The sequence below is a fragment of the Rhinopithecus bieti genome, unplaced genomic scaffold, assembly GCF_001698545.2.
Source record: "Rhinopithecus bieti isolate Rb0 unplaced genomic scaffold, ASM169854v2 scaffold_6907, whole genome shotgun sequence".
In the NCBI taxonomy this organism is placed as follows: Eukaryota; Metazoa; Chordata; class Mammalia; order Primates; family Cercopithecidae; genus Rhinopithecus; species Rhinopithecus bieti.
Genome location: NW_016805647.1, coordinates 1,104,999 through 1,118,186, shown reverse-complemented (window position 1 = coordinate 1,118,186; position 13,188 = coordinate 1,104,999). Strand labels below are relative to the sequence as shown.

Genomic DNA, 13,188 nt, shown 5'->3' with positions numbered 1-13,188 from the left:
AAATCTACCTGCTTGTGCGCCAGCGCGGCTTGACTGGACGGAGACGCAAGATTCATGTGCTGTTTTTCTGGAAGCCAGTCTTGGGCTCAGACAAAAGCAGAAGAGGGGGGAAGAGCCATTCGACCCGAGAGTCTTTCCTGCCCGGGTTTCGGACACTATTGGTTTCAGACCGCAGCAGGCTCTGCAGCCAAAGAAGCGCTGGCTGACGGTAAAGAGGCAGGGTCCGGGCAGAGACCGCTAGCAGCGCGGTTTTTAAAGCCCCAGGACTCAAAACGCTGCAAGAGGTGGAAGGCGCGGGGGCGGTGGTGCAGAGCTAGTTGTACAGGCCACCCCTAGAAATGTTTCCGAGTTCTTCTTGCTGAGGGATTCTTTGGAAAGAGGCATGGGCGAGCTTTCCCACCCCAGCGTGATTCTACACACTTAGACGGAGCTCATCCAACACCGAACCCTAAACTTTGCCTCCGTGATTCAAAGAAAATCTAAACCCTCCTCCGCCTTCTCCTGACTTGGAGAGTGGAGCTGACAGTTCCGGGGGTCTAATCCGCCCCAACCCAAGGTGGTGGCCCAGCAGCTGAGTTGGTTAACCCGAACGTGCGTGTTTTAATTTGTGGGGCGGAGGACCAGTCTGTGTGTGTTGGGTGACTAATGGCTCCTTAATGAGCGCCCTCAAAAGCAGGAGAAGGACTGGGCTGTGGGGGAGAACGCAGCTCACCCGGTTGCCTCCTGGAGAACGTTAACCCAGCAAACGCTTCTCCAGCTTCTGGGGGTCGTTTGTACCCAGAGAGTCCCCTGCCTAGATGATGAACACTACTTCACACAGCCCTCCACAGGAAAAAGAATCTTTCCACTTGAGGAATTCCTCTCCAAACCTTTAGTCCTGGCCCAAATGCCACCTCCTCCTGCAAGCTTCCGGAACTCCAGCCCCAAGGTAACAGTTTGATGTTCCATCCTGTGGCTCATTCCTCCCCCAACCACCAATATTTCTTGGGCCTTGAGTGATTGTGTCTATATCCTTGCTATTGTCCTGCAAAGATAAAGAGACCTTCTTGATTTTTATGTCTGCCCACCCTCTACCTCCAACGCCCAGCAAATCACAGGTGTTTGCTTGCTTTGTGCAACTCCCAAGCTGCTGACACCTGTCCCCAAGCGGTGCCCCAGGTGGAAAGTTGGCTATTGCAGAGGTCATCAATAACCCATTAATCTCCTCCTCCCAGATTAAAGCCACAAAATGAAACAACACCTTCGTTCATTCGTTTGTTTGCCATGTCCCTCTTCCCTCCCCCAAATCCTGCCGCTGATAACTGAGACAAGTCTCCTCTGAGCTAACTATACAGATTTATGGTAGAGAAGGGAAAATTTCCATTTGAATTGGGTAGGGCACAGGAGAGAAAGAGATGCAAGAGGCGTTAACCCCTGAGAAGACATCACCTTTGCACTCTAATGTGCTGGAAAAGCAACCTCTCCACCAGCTCCCGGGGCCTGGCAGCACCACACCCGACCTGGGTTGGCCCACTTCTTCCCAGGACACCCCTGGCCAATTCAAGGAGGCCTCTGGAGTTCAACTAGCAGGTAGGGTGCCTGTCCTCCACTTGCCTATTCCCAAACAGCAGGCGAACTCTGTGGATCCTTACAGCTTAGACCATATTCTCTGAGGTCCTAGGGGTCCCTGAAGTGATGTAGGGGTGCTCTACTGGCACTCCTGGGACAGATTTCAGTGCCTATGTTGCACCAGTCCTATTCCACCTTGCCAGTAAGAGAGATGGTGTGACTGGAAACCTTGAACAGTTTCTCGGCAAGTTTTCAATCAAGGCTGCCAGGTAATGAGGGAGCGGGCGTTGCGGGAGAGTCCAGTCAGACACTCCACTTTCTTTACTCCTGGCTGCTCAGTTCAGCAAGTTCAAGACACAGCCACCTCAGTGCCTGGGGAGTAAAATATGCTCAGGGGATGTGCTAGGCCTCTAAGCACCTTGGGAAAATTCCTAGGATGCCCAGCCCAGCTGTGTTTCCGAGGACTCTGACTCTGCAACTGAATTATTACTGTCTGCCTTCCCCAAGTGCAACCAACAGTTGCTCTAGAGCTAGGCTGGTGGAGTTGGGGAAAGGGCCGGCAAGTGAGAGTCAGTAGTCCTAGCTGGAGGCTTGTCTTTCTTCTAAACCTCTCTTTGAAATAAGAGGATTCATTGCCCTATATAGAAAAAAGAAGGCTAGATGAATTGATGGGTGCTGAGGAGTTGATGGGTGCAGCACACCAACATGGCACAAGTATACATATGTAACAAACCTGCACGTTATGCACATGTACCCTAGAACTTAAAGTATAATAAAAAAAGAAAAAAGAAAAAAAGAAAAAAGGAGGCTGGACCAATAATTACTTATAAGACTTCCAGCTCTCCAAACCCAATCTGCCCTGGCTCTAGTCCAGACCTCTAGAAAGAGTGTCATCCCTCTCCTTGGACAGAGGTGCTCTTCCTCATCTGTAGTGACTGTAGCTCTCCTCTCCCCAATGCACAATGAAGTCACCTTGCCAAGGTTTCTTGAAGGTCCATTTTTTTTTTAATTGGCTTAAAATCTCATCCAGCAATCCCTAAATAATCGAATATACAAAATATAGACTTTTCCTTGCTGTGAAATCTCATTAATAAATACAAATGTGTAAAACGGCACGGGGGGAGCATATAATTTACTGTATCAAACTTGATTTCAAAAGACATCATATAATTTACAAACTGATTAAAAAACAAAACAAAACAAAACATGCGCGGTGCTCCAGGCACCTGCAGCGCAGCTCACGTTTCAGGCGCAGCTCGCAGGGAGGCTGGGGAGGTGCTCCCTGGCCGAGCTGGGCTCTCCCAGTTTACAGCCTGGTCTTCCGCCCCGGGAGGGCGATGGCTCCGAAAAGTGCACGAGGAGAAGGCAGAGGGTCGCCTTCGTGGCTTTAAGGCAGAGTGAGGCGCCCTGAAACCCCGGACCTGATTGGGAGTAGAGAAGATCCGCAGCGTCTTCGGAGCAGGGCAAGGGGAGCAAGCGCTGAGAGACCAAACATTGGATTCAATCACATTGGAGGAGGGGTGGTAAGAGACTGAGAGGCAGATAGACTTGAGTGAGGGTAGGGCGACCCAAGAAGCTAGGCGGCTCCGGCCAGGTAGTGCTACCATTCTCGTACTCTTAGAATGAGATTATGGCGTGGTGGCAGGGAGGAGGCCTAAAATGAGCGCAGTTTGCAATGCCCAATTCGCGCGGCAGCAAGGGCTGCGTGAGTTGGCGCGGCTCGGAGGGCCGGGGAATGAACCCAGCCTGCAGCCCCCGCGGAGGCCCGGGCCAGCCAGGGGTCAGCCAGTGAGAAGCAGAAGGAACAAGTGCTTTTGAGGGCCGCCGCCTTCGGCCACCCTCTACGGCTCCGGCTCCCTCCCTCTCTCTTACCCTTAGCACCCGCAGCCCAGCGACAGGCAGGTCCCTTCACAGAAAATCTGAGAAAGCCAGAGTGCTTGGGCGCAAGCAGGCGGAAGAGGTGGCCCCCCGCAGCCCGGGGCGCTCCTCCAGCGACGCGGTGGGGCTAAGGCTGCCAGCCTGGGAGACTGGGGAGTAGAGGGATCCCCAGTCCCCGGGGGAACCGCCTTCTGGGCTGCCCAGCTCCCCGCAGTGCGGCGCCGGCGACTCCAACGCGTAGAAGCTGTGGTCCGCTATGCGCAGCGTTTGAGTCAGTGCCCAGATGTAGTTGTGGGCGAAGCGCAGCGTTTCGATCTTGGTGAGCTTCGCGTCATCTGGGAAGGTGGGCAGGACACCGCGCAGCGCGTCCAGCGCCGAGTTGAGGTTGTGCATTCGATTGCGCTCGCGGTCGTTGGCCTTCTTGCGCCGACTCCGTCGCTGCTTGCTTAGTGCCAACTCGCTCTTAGGCCGGCTGCGCCCCGCGCGCCGTGCCCGGAGCTTCCTTGGCGCCCCTCGGCAGCCTCCCCCTTCCGCCTCTGCACAGTTCCCCCGTGTGCGAGTGGGGCTGGGGGGAGCGGACGTGGGGCAGGTCACTTCGTCGTCCGAGGCTCTGGGGAAGGACCGCTCCGTCTCACCGGTCACTTGGACAGTGGACGCACCCGAGGGATGAGGCGTCATCCTACGGCGGGGTCAGAGGGAAGGGTAAGCTTGAGTCTGTCTCTGGGCGCAGTCCGCGATTCCAAGGCTAGGTGGGAAAAAACAAAAAGAGCCATCCTCCCAGCCCCCGCCGGGTCAGACGATCCCTCTTTCCCCTGCCCGTCCCTCGGCGGCCTCCAAATGTTACCTTTCTACCGGTGCAAAAGAATAGAGAGCGATGAACAGCGAGGCCGTGGGGGAGCTGAGCGGGCTTCTGGTCGCCAAGTTCAGCTGAGCTGCAGGCGCCCCCGCCTGGGAGTTGCCCCAGCCTCAAAGGAGAAAAGAAGTGAGAATGAGGTCCCGGGCCTCTGTCGCGCTCTCTCTCGCGGCGCGGAGGTGAGACCGCGGGGATTTCCTGAGCACCAAGTCGTGTGCCCCTTGGCACGCTTTATCTGCTCGGCCCGGGCCAGGAGCGTGCCTGCCCGGCTGCTGCCCGCGCCACTGGCCAATCAGCGCCAGGGCCCTGGGGCCGCGCCACGCGAGCCCGCTCCTCCCCCGCAGGGCACAGCTGGATTCCGGACAAAGGGCCGGGGTCGGGGGAGGGGAGCGCCGCTCTGTTTGCTCTCTCGCCGCGGGCTGGGTCCCAGCAACTCTCGGTTCCTCAAAGAGCCTCTCCCAGTGAGAAGAGCCTCGTGTGGCTCTCGTCAGGCCACCCCAGACCGCTTTGCTCCTAGCCTATCTTTACTTAGCATCTGTCCTGGAGGGGACTATGATGCCTCTAGGGTACAATGCCCACACGTTACACATGGGGAAATTTAGGCTTAGTGAGGGAGATGGCTTGTCCGAAATCGCATAGCAAGATAGTGGCAGAGACAACCAGGAGCTCGTTGTTCTGACTAGCAGCCTGGAGAAGGGTCCAGGAATTCTAAAGTAGGCCCTGCTCTCCTGGTGTTTCACTGCCTCTCTTCATCCTGGAAGACAAAGGCCATCACTGAGAGAGCTCCTGCCTATGTCCCTTCCATTCACAGACCTTCTATTGAGGGTGTCCGAGCCTCTGCCACACCCTGAGATGCTACCTCATACTCCCCAGAGGCGCTTAGAACCCCACCCCCATAGATCCCACTCCAGAGGCAGCGGGTGGCTGTGGGGGGACCCCTCAAGGGGACATTCCATTACTACAAGCCTACTACAGCTTGTAGATAGTATCCCAGTATTCTGTCTAGGAACCGTGACAGGAAGAGTTCTGGGAAGTGTGAGGAGGGGAGGAAAGAACCAGGAGTTCACAGTGAGCTCTTGCGTCTTTTTTTTTTTTTTAAACAAACAGACAAAAAAACCAAAAACCAAACAAACAAAAAATACCAGGGTCTCCTTCTTTCGCCCAGGCTGGACTGCAGTGGTGCAATCACGGCTCACTGCAGCCTTGATCTCCTAGGCTCAAGCTATCCTCCCACTTCAGCCTTCTGAGTAGCTGAGACTACAGGCGTGCGCCACTGTGCCCGGCTAATTTATTTTGTATGGCGGCGGGCGCGGGAGAGGGGGTCTTGTTTTGTTGCCCAGGATGGTCTCGAACTCCTGGGCTCAAGCATTCCTTTCACTTCAGTCTCCCAAAGCACTGGGAAGCAGAGCTGCGGCGCCCCTCCCCCTTGTGTCTTTTGAACCACCACGGTGTGCAGGCACTGGGAGAAGCAGATAAACTTTTTCTCCCCTTAGTCCTTCGGTCCAATCACAGACAGACAGAAGCTGCCAGCAGTCACCTGCTCCAGCCCCCTGCCTCAGCATCACTCGGGCATCGCACAGTGAGCACAAGGCAGGGACTCCCCAAGCGCTCCTCGGGTACCTCGGGCAGCTACCAGCGCTGCCCCTGGTAGCGCTCTCTGGAAACCTTTCCAAAGGGAGTCTGAACTCATCATCCCTTTTTTCTTCCCCAGCCCCTCCTCTTGTTCCCGCCTGGGACATCCCGTGGTCTTCTGCTTCCGGTCACTCAGGGTGAGGGGTTGCAGCTTCCGCTTCTCTCTCTTGACCCGATCGTGCCTGGAGGAAGAAGCCGAGGCCGGGGGGGTTAAGTATCCGGGTTTAAGTCTCCTTAGGCGAGGAAGGCTTCACTTTCTAGCGGATCCAGATATCCTGAGTCTCCCGGAAACTGCAGGAGGGGACAGGACTCGACTTTGAGACTGTAGGGTGGGGTGAGGGGACGAGGTAGGTCTGTGAGTCTGCCCTAGTGATAGCCTCTTACCGCCCAGGCTGCTTGGGGGCAAATTTTCCTCCAAGGAACCGGGCGATGTGCTCAGGAACCAGCCAGAGGGGTGCTCTAGGACTGGGCGGGGGTGTGGCGCGGTCCTGCCGATCCTAGCTGGTGCTCTGTAAGCAGAGACTCCTTCCCTTGCTGTGGGGAAATGAAGCCTGAGACCACGGTCAGAATCAACAAAGAGACCATCTGGGACTGTCGGGGTAGCATTTTGCTGCAGCTCCTCCCTCGGGTCACCACTGGCTAGGAACTTGTCTTCTCAAAAGAATGGGAATTCCAGGCCTTCTTTAAAGATGAAAAAGTCAAGGCCCAGAGAGGGGGAGTGACTCTCTCAAGGTCACACAGCAAGTTCTATCAGAACCACACAGAAGTCGTATCTTAAGACTCCTAGTCCCAGATTTTCCCTTGAACCAGCAACCGCTCCTTGATTTGGGGGAATACATTTTTTTTTCAAGACAAAACAACAGACCCCAAAATGCAGAAAATAGAGGAAGTCCTGAGTCTGGGGGTCAGATTAGAAAAGAAGTAATGGTCCCATTTTCCAGGCAAGGGGAGCCAGCATCCATTCAAGCTGCTGCTTCTTCTTCTTCTTCTTCTTCTTCTTCTTCTTCTTCTTCTTCTTCTTCTTCTTCTTCTTCTTCTCCTTCTCCTTCTCCTCCTCCTCCTCCTCCTCTTCCTCTTCCTCCTCCTCCTCCTCCTCCAAATTTGTCTGCCTCATACCCCAGCCTTGCTTGATTTATTTACCTGCAAATCAGAAACTGGGAGAGAACCAACTTGGAGCTTTTTGGTCTGGGAGAGAAAATCCAAACCATGCTTCTCTAGGGTCTCCTGACCTGGCTAAGCTCCATGGAGGGAACCCTGGCCATGAGCGATCCAAGCACCGCTCTGGTTTCCCAGAGGCTTGTAGATGACTCTCATCTGGCGGTGGACCTCAGATGGGGGTGGGTGGACCTCAGATAGAGGTGGGTTTCACTCTGGCCAGGGCCTGCCTGGAGTGGCTAATGGATACTGAGGAGGTTGGCAGGGTGAGCTTCCCATGCCAGGAAAGACTCTGGGGATTCTTTCAAGCTTTCTTGATAGGTAGAGAATTCTGGGACCTGCTTGGAATTCTTATCCAGCCTCCCCCAAACCCCTCGGGCTCAGGGCCCTCCAGGGCTTGCAGGTTTCCATCACTCCTGCTTTGCGCAAAAAGCAGCCAAGGCCAGGAGCGCGCGGTGGCTGGGGGCAACCGCCTTCTTGAGGGATGCAAGGACTTCCCGCAGCCTTCTTCCAGCCAGGAGGCCAGAGCCGGAGGTCAAAGAGTCTTAGAGGATTAGAGATTGAGGATCCATGCCCTCTGTCTCAGCTGCAGGGGAGGCATAGACCCCTCTCCAAAGTTAATTCCCGTGCCTTTGGCTGCTGAGGCGCAGGCTGTAATGACTCCGTGCGCACCGGCAATGTTTGTGAAATGGCTCTTCTCTCAGAGAGCAGAGTCTGTTCCTGCAGCTCCTGGTCATCCACCGCCCCTAAGACCTCCAGGACTCCTGCACCCCTACACCCCCTGAGATCTAAGTTTGCCTGGAGGCTGAGGGGGTCCCGGAGAGAGGCGGTAGCCAGACGCCTGGAGACAGCGGGCACATTGGAAAAGAAGGAAGGCAGCGGCCAGCCTTCTTGCCTTCTTGTCGGCGGGGGTAGTTTTAGCATTGCCTGGGGGCTCTTTGAGAGTTGTGCAGGGAGGGAGGGGGGCCATGGGAAGCTGAATAGCTAATGACTTGCCAGAGGAGGGGGATTCTTTCTCTTGCCTTCAGCTCAGCAGTGAAAGAGGGGAAGACAAAAATCTGGCGAGCGAGCTGCCCGGGCCGAGACTGGCCACTTCAAACAGCCCTTCAAACAAAAGGAGACGACGAAAAGAAAGCCCCACCTGTCTCCAGTGTTTGCTAAAATAATAATAAATAGATTTCGTTTAATAAATAATTACAAGAGAGTGTAAAGTGGAGTGCTTTGGAAAACATCTACCGCGGGAGCCCGTGCAGCCAGCCGTCACCTGCTCCTAAGGCGAACAACTTTATTGTTAAGCCACCCCCCAACTAGTTCGCCTCTGATAAACTCTCCCTCATTTTCACAATGACTGTTTACTCATAGTTAGCACAATATTACCTTTGCCGTGATAAACCCGGAGGGGGGAGACCTGGCCCCTGGCCCCTGGGCACACCTGTCCCAGAAGCTGACACATGGATTTGGCACCGAGCAGGCCTCCCCCCGGGGGCCCTGCCCCCGTGTACATTGGCCCAATTGCCACTCATTTATAACAGGTTGGCTGCAAGGCCTATCTCGGTCCTATTTGTCTTCTTTTATTGAAAGCATATGGTCTCCAGGGGCTCACCAGACCCATATTTCATCTGCCAGGAGCTGGAGCGCTTCCGCAGTCTGGTGCTGCTCAGCGCGCAGCTCCCCACCCAACGGCTGCTGCGCCAGCTGAGGGCATGGTGGAGGCAGGGTGGGGAGAGATAAGGCGGGCTCCTCACCCACTTTCGGAGAGAAGCCGTTCCCTCAGAGACTCCCCCTCCCCAGGCCCAGGGACCTCGTGCGCTCTTGAAAGGGTGGCCGGTTCTTTTCCTTGGGTAGGTGACAGGGCGCCATATGCCGCCCCCCAGGGCGCACGAGGGAGCTCTGGCCCAGGGAGTCTTCGAACAAAGGGAAGAGAGGGCCTGGGCACTCAGGAGAGCCCAAGGTCTTTATTTCCAGATCCCCCTCCCTGCTCAGGGCCGCCTCCCCTAGGCGTACGCAGCTCGCGCGCGGCGCCTGGAAACAAAGTGTCCACATTATCCCCGCCGGCGGCTGAGATCGTCAATGCGTGAAAAGGTGCATTGCGCACCAAGACACCTGTTGAAGCGGCGCCCCTTCTCAGCGCCCCTCTCTGCTCTGCGCTTGGTCAGGAGCCGCGCAGGGAGCGGGGGGTGGGAGGAGGGAGAGATACTGTGATTTGTGGCGACATATGTTGAGCAGATCGGTGTGTACTCTTCACAGGGACACATGCACCCTCGCTCCCATACACAGCCCGCGAGAAGGAGCAGCTGCTCTCCTCACCTTCTCCCAACATAATACCTGGGCCAGGCGCTTTGGCCTCGCCTTTTGAGAGTTTAGCTCTCCTCCACTCCCCACCCCCCCGGCGTCTTCCACCCCCACCCACTGCCCCAATCTTGGCAGCCTCGCTGTAGGACTTTATTGTCAAATTTAACAAATGCACATTTGTTCCCAGCGCCTGGCCCCAAACACACACACACACACACGTACACACACGCAGGCATCCACAGAAAACGCGACTGATGACACAGATGCGGAGCGCGAGATGCCCATATGTCCGGCTCTGCGCCCATCACGGCAGGGGAAAGGAACAGGCTGTGTGATTTTCCCTCCCCAGGAAGAAATAAACAACGGAACCCTGCGGGGGAGGGGAGGCCACCTCCAGGCGGCTCCAGTTTGGAGCTCTTGCCCTTTGGCTCGGTGCGCCGCTGCACAGTGCTGGCAGCCACGAGAGCGCAGGGCTGCGGAGGAAGAGCGCGGCCAAAAGGAAGCTGGGACAGGGGCCCCTGGACGGAGTGGAGAGGGTTGGAAAGTCTGGGGGTGCCCGCTGGGCATCGCCTGACCTCTGGGCTCCTGAACAGTCCGGTGGTGAAGACTCTCCCGTCCTCCCGGGATTCCCAGGAGTTGTCGTCCACCTGAGGCGCACTAGGGGTGGGCGGGTAGACCGGCAGGAGTCCGCTTGGCAGCTTCTCTGGCCTGCTTGTCTTCTTAGCAGGTTGCATGAAAGTTTCCAGATGCGAGCCTCGGTGGCAAAACTTGATGGGAAGAGCAGTAGATGCGCGTGAGGATTGGGGGCGGGGTGGGGAAGGCGGCCTGGCTCTGCGGCTGCTCCTGTGCCACTGCAAGCATATCTTTCCTCTGGGCCTGTTTATCCTCTGTTAAAAGGAGAGATCTGTGAGGGAAATGCTTGGTAAATTCCTCTTCAACTTTGCAAAATTTGGAAATTTTGGACATCAGTGGGCCTTCTGCTGTGAATGGCGGAAACCCAGAGAGAGTGCCACTCCCCTTCCCCAAATAACACATACACAGACACACACACACACACACACACACACACACACACAATTTCCCTGGGTCTGAGTTTCTGGCCAATTAGCCTTTCACCAGCAATTGAAGGGCTAGGGGCAATGATGGTAGTGGAGAAAGGTAGGTTTGGCACTGGGGGTTTAGAAAGCCATCCTCTGCCGCCTCCATCTTTTAACTCTTGGGGCACAAGCAACTCTTGGGCCACTATGACACTCAGCAACAGGTCAGGCATGCTTGCTGACGGCAGGCTTTCAGACCTTCCTATCTTCAGGTGCTGGGATGGAGCTGGGGAGCTGGTTTGTGGGTGTATGGCTACTGAGCTTCTTTCTCCTCCAAGCCAGTCTCTGGAAAAATGAAAATGTGCCCCACCCACCATTTGTGTGAGCTCCGATGCTCTTCTCATTCCCTAAATAGGGGCAGTCTCCCTCAGCCATACACACATTGTCTTTACTTTCTGTGTGTGAATTGATTTCACTGAATGTGGTACTTTCCCATATCCACCAGCCTAGGGCAGGGGACAGTCTCCTTTGGGAATTCCTCTGTAGAAGTCAGGCTTGAGATGGCAGATGAGCTCTCTGCCTGGCCGGTCCTCTTTTCCCCAACCCTGGTGCCTCCGCTGATGCCCATGGTGATTCTGTTTAGGCAGCACCAGTGAGAACCAAAGGGTTTCTGAATTGCTAGTTTGGGGTAAGAGTGGAAAGAATCTACCCACCTCAGTTCTTTAGGTCACCATGGATGAGATAACTCACCCACACCTCCAGTTCCAGTTATCAGGTTGGGAAGGCAGGAAGGGGACGGGATGGTAGGTGAGGAGAGTCCAGAATTAATTCTAGATTAACCCAGTGGAAAGGCAATAGAATACGAGGCAGTGCCGTTTTCCACGCAGTACTTAGTTACACTCATGTTCATGTAGAATTTTGAGGGTGGTACATCACCCGCTCACACACTCACATAATCTGCAAGGGAGCCAGAAAAAGATTTTTATTGTTTATTTTGTGTATTTAGTTTTTCTTTCAGACTTTTATTATAGGTTCAAGGGGTACATGTGCAGGTTTGTTACATGAGTAAATTGTGTGTCTCAGGGGCTTGGTGTACAGATAACTTTGTCACCCAGATAATCAGCATAATGCCTAAGAGGTAGTTTTTCAGTCTTCATCCTCTCCCCGCCCTCCACCCTCAAATAAGCTCCAGTGCATATTGTTCCCTTCCTCGTGTCCATGTGTACTCAATGTTTAGCTCCCACTTAAAAGTAAGGACATGCAGTATTTGGTTTTCTGTACCTACATTAATTTGCTTAGGACAATGGCCTCCAGCTCCATCCATGTTCCTGCAAAAGGCATGATGTCATTTTTTATAGCTGTGTAGTATTCCATGGTGTATATGTACCACATTTTCTTTATCTAATCCACCATTGAGGGGTACTTAGGTTGATTCCATGTATTCGTTATTGTGAACAGTGCTGCGATGAACATACGCATGTGCCTTTATGGTAGAACGACTTCCATTCCTTTGGGTACATACCCAGTAGTGGGACTGCTGGGTCAAATGGTAGTTCTGTTTTAAGTTCTTTGAGAACTCTCCAGACTGCTTTCCACAGCAGTGGAACTAGTTTACATTGCTACCAGCAGTGTGTGAGCGTTCTCTTTTCTCTGTGATCTTGCTAGTATCTGTTATTTTTTTTTTACTCAGAAAGGGATTTTTATTTTTTATTTTTTATTTTTTTACATGGAATGTTAGAAATTTATTTATTATGACTTATTAAGCGCCAGCTTAATGCTGCAGAAAACTTCAAATCACCCTTGATAACCCACTTTCTTGTATCCCACCCAAATTACTGATCAAGAGTTTTTCAAGTAAAGACATGCTCTTCTCTCTTCTGTATAAAACTTTACGAAGTAAAGGCAAAAGATTGTGTACATCTCGCTGGAAAATGCTGCCCAGGGCTCTGGAGACGGTGGCTGCCCGGGTTCCCTTCACTGTCCAGGTCCTGAAAGACTCTTGTTCATGAACTGTCTCTTCACAAAGCAAGTCCACCACTTGCTAGGTTTATCATTCTGAGGGTCGAAAACTTTCTCACAAAGTCTCAGTCCAGTCTCTTGCCTTAGCTGTTGTAAATAGGCTCTCATCACTTCATCTTCCTGTTTGTTCGTAGGTTTGGCATAAATTGCATTAAGTGGAAAACCAGGCTCTCCAGGAATGGGAAAATTAGTGATTCCCAATGTATACATTTCTTTCTCACCTTGGCTTTTGGAATTGCACTTTTGGAGTTTCTTCAGACATTCAGAAATGTAGAGAGTAATATATATTAAGGTCCTATCAGCTTCATTCTTAATTTCATAGTTTTTGAAGAAGACATTGGCCTTGAAGTAATAGATGGCTTCATCCACAATATCTGTATCTTTTGTCTCTCTGGGTGCAGGTCCTTTGAATTGACTTCTGATAGGTAACAGTGCCATGTTTCCAATGAGTTTGGTGTCAGGATCCATGAGAGAAGAGTGGTAAGCCGGCATCTTGGCAGCGCCCGGGTTCCAACCCAGAGGATATTTTTTATTTTTGAGACAGTTTCACTTCATCACCCAGGCTGGAGTGCAGTGGTGCGATCTTGGCTCATTGCAGCCTCTGCCTCCTGGGTTCAAGCGATTCTCGTGCCTCAGCCTCCCGAGTAGCTGGAATTACAGGCATGCACTATCACACCAGGCTACTTTTTAAAGTTTCCTTTCAGTAGAGATGGGATTTTGCCATGTTGGCCAGGCTGGGGTTGAACTCCTGACCTCAAGTGATCCACCCACCTT

At 53.5% G+C, this 13,188-nt stretch overlaps 2 protein-coding genes across 3 annotated transcripts; both read right to left on the bottom strand.

Moving 5' to 3' along the window:
- Positions 1-2,635: 2,635 nt before the first annotated feature.
- NEUROG3 (neurogenin 3) lies at positions 2,636-9,988 on the bottom strand. Of its 2 annotated transcripts, none has more exons than XM_017873121.1 (3): positions 9,934-9,988; positions 4,271-4,391; positions 2,636-4,171 (listed from the first exon to the last, which is right to left on the bottom strand). In XM_017873121.1, exon 3 carries the CDS (start codon positions 4,102-4,104, stop codon positions 3,457-3,459), a length of 648 nt encoding a protein of 215 aa, XP_017728610.1. In that variant the 5' UTR covers positions 4,105-4,171; positions 4,271-4,391; positions 9,934-9,988; the 3' UTR covers positions 2,636-3,456. The 2 variants fall into 2 exon arrangements, with proteins under 2 accessions (XP_017728610.1, XP_017728611.1); XM_017873122.1 differs by having other exon boundaries at positions 2,636-4,105; positions 9,934-9,982.
- A 2,131-nt stretch (positions 9,989-12,119) lies between these two features.
- Positions 12,120-12,932, bottom strand: LOC108530360 (actin-related protein 2/3 complex subunit 3). The gene has a single exon (XM_017873184.1). The coding sequence runs from the start codon at positions 12,904-12,906 to the stop codon at positions 12,370-12,372; it is 537 nt and encodes a 178-aa protein (XP_017728673.1). The 5' UTR covers positions 12,907-12,932; the 3' UTR covers positions 12,120-12,369.
- Positions 12,933-13,188: the final 256 nt, after the last annotated feature.

What these genes read in the sequence shown, in the direction of transcription:
- NEUROG3 (XM_017873121.1), bottom strand. Translation starts at nt 4,104, where the DNA reads ATGACGCCTCATCCCTCGGGTGCGTCCACTGTCCAAGTGACCGGTGAG.
- LOC108530360 (XM_017873184.1), bottom strand. Translation starts at nt 12,906, where the DNA reads ATGCCGGCTTACCACTCTTCTCTCATGGATCCTGACACCAAACTCATT.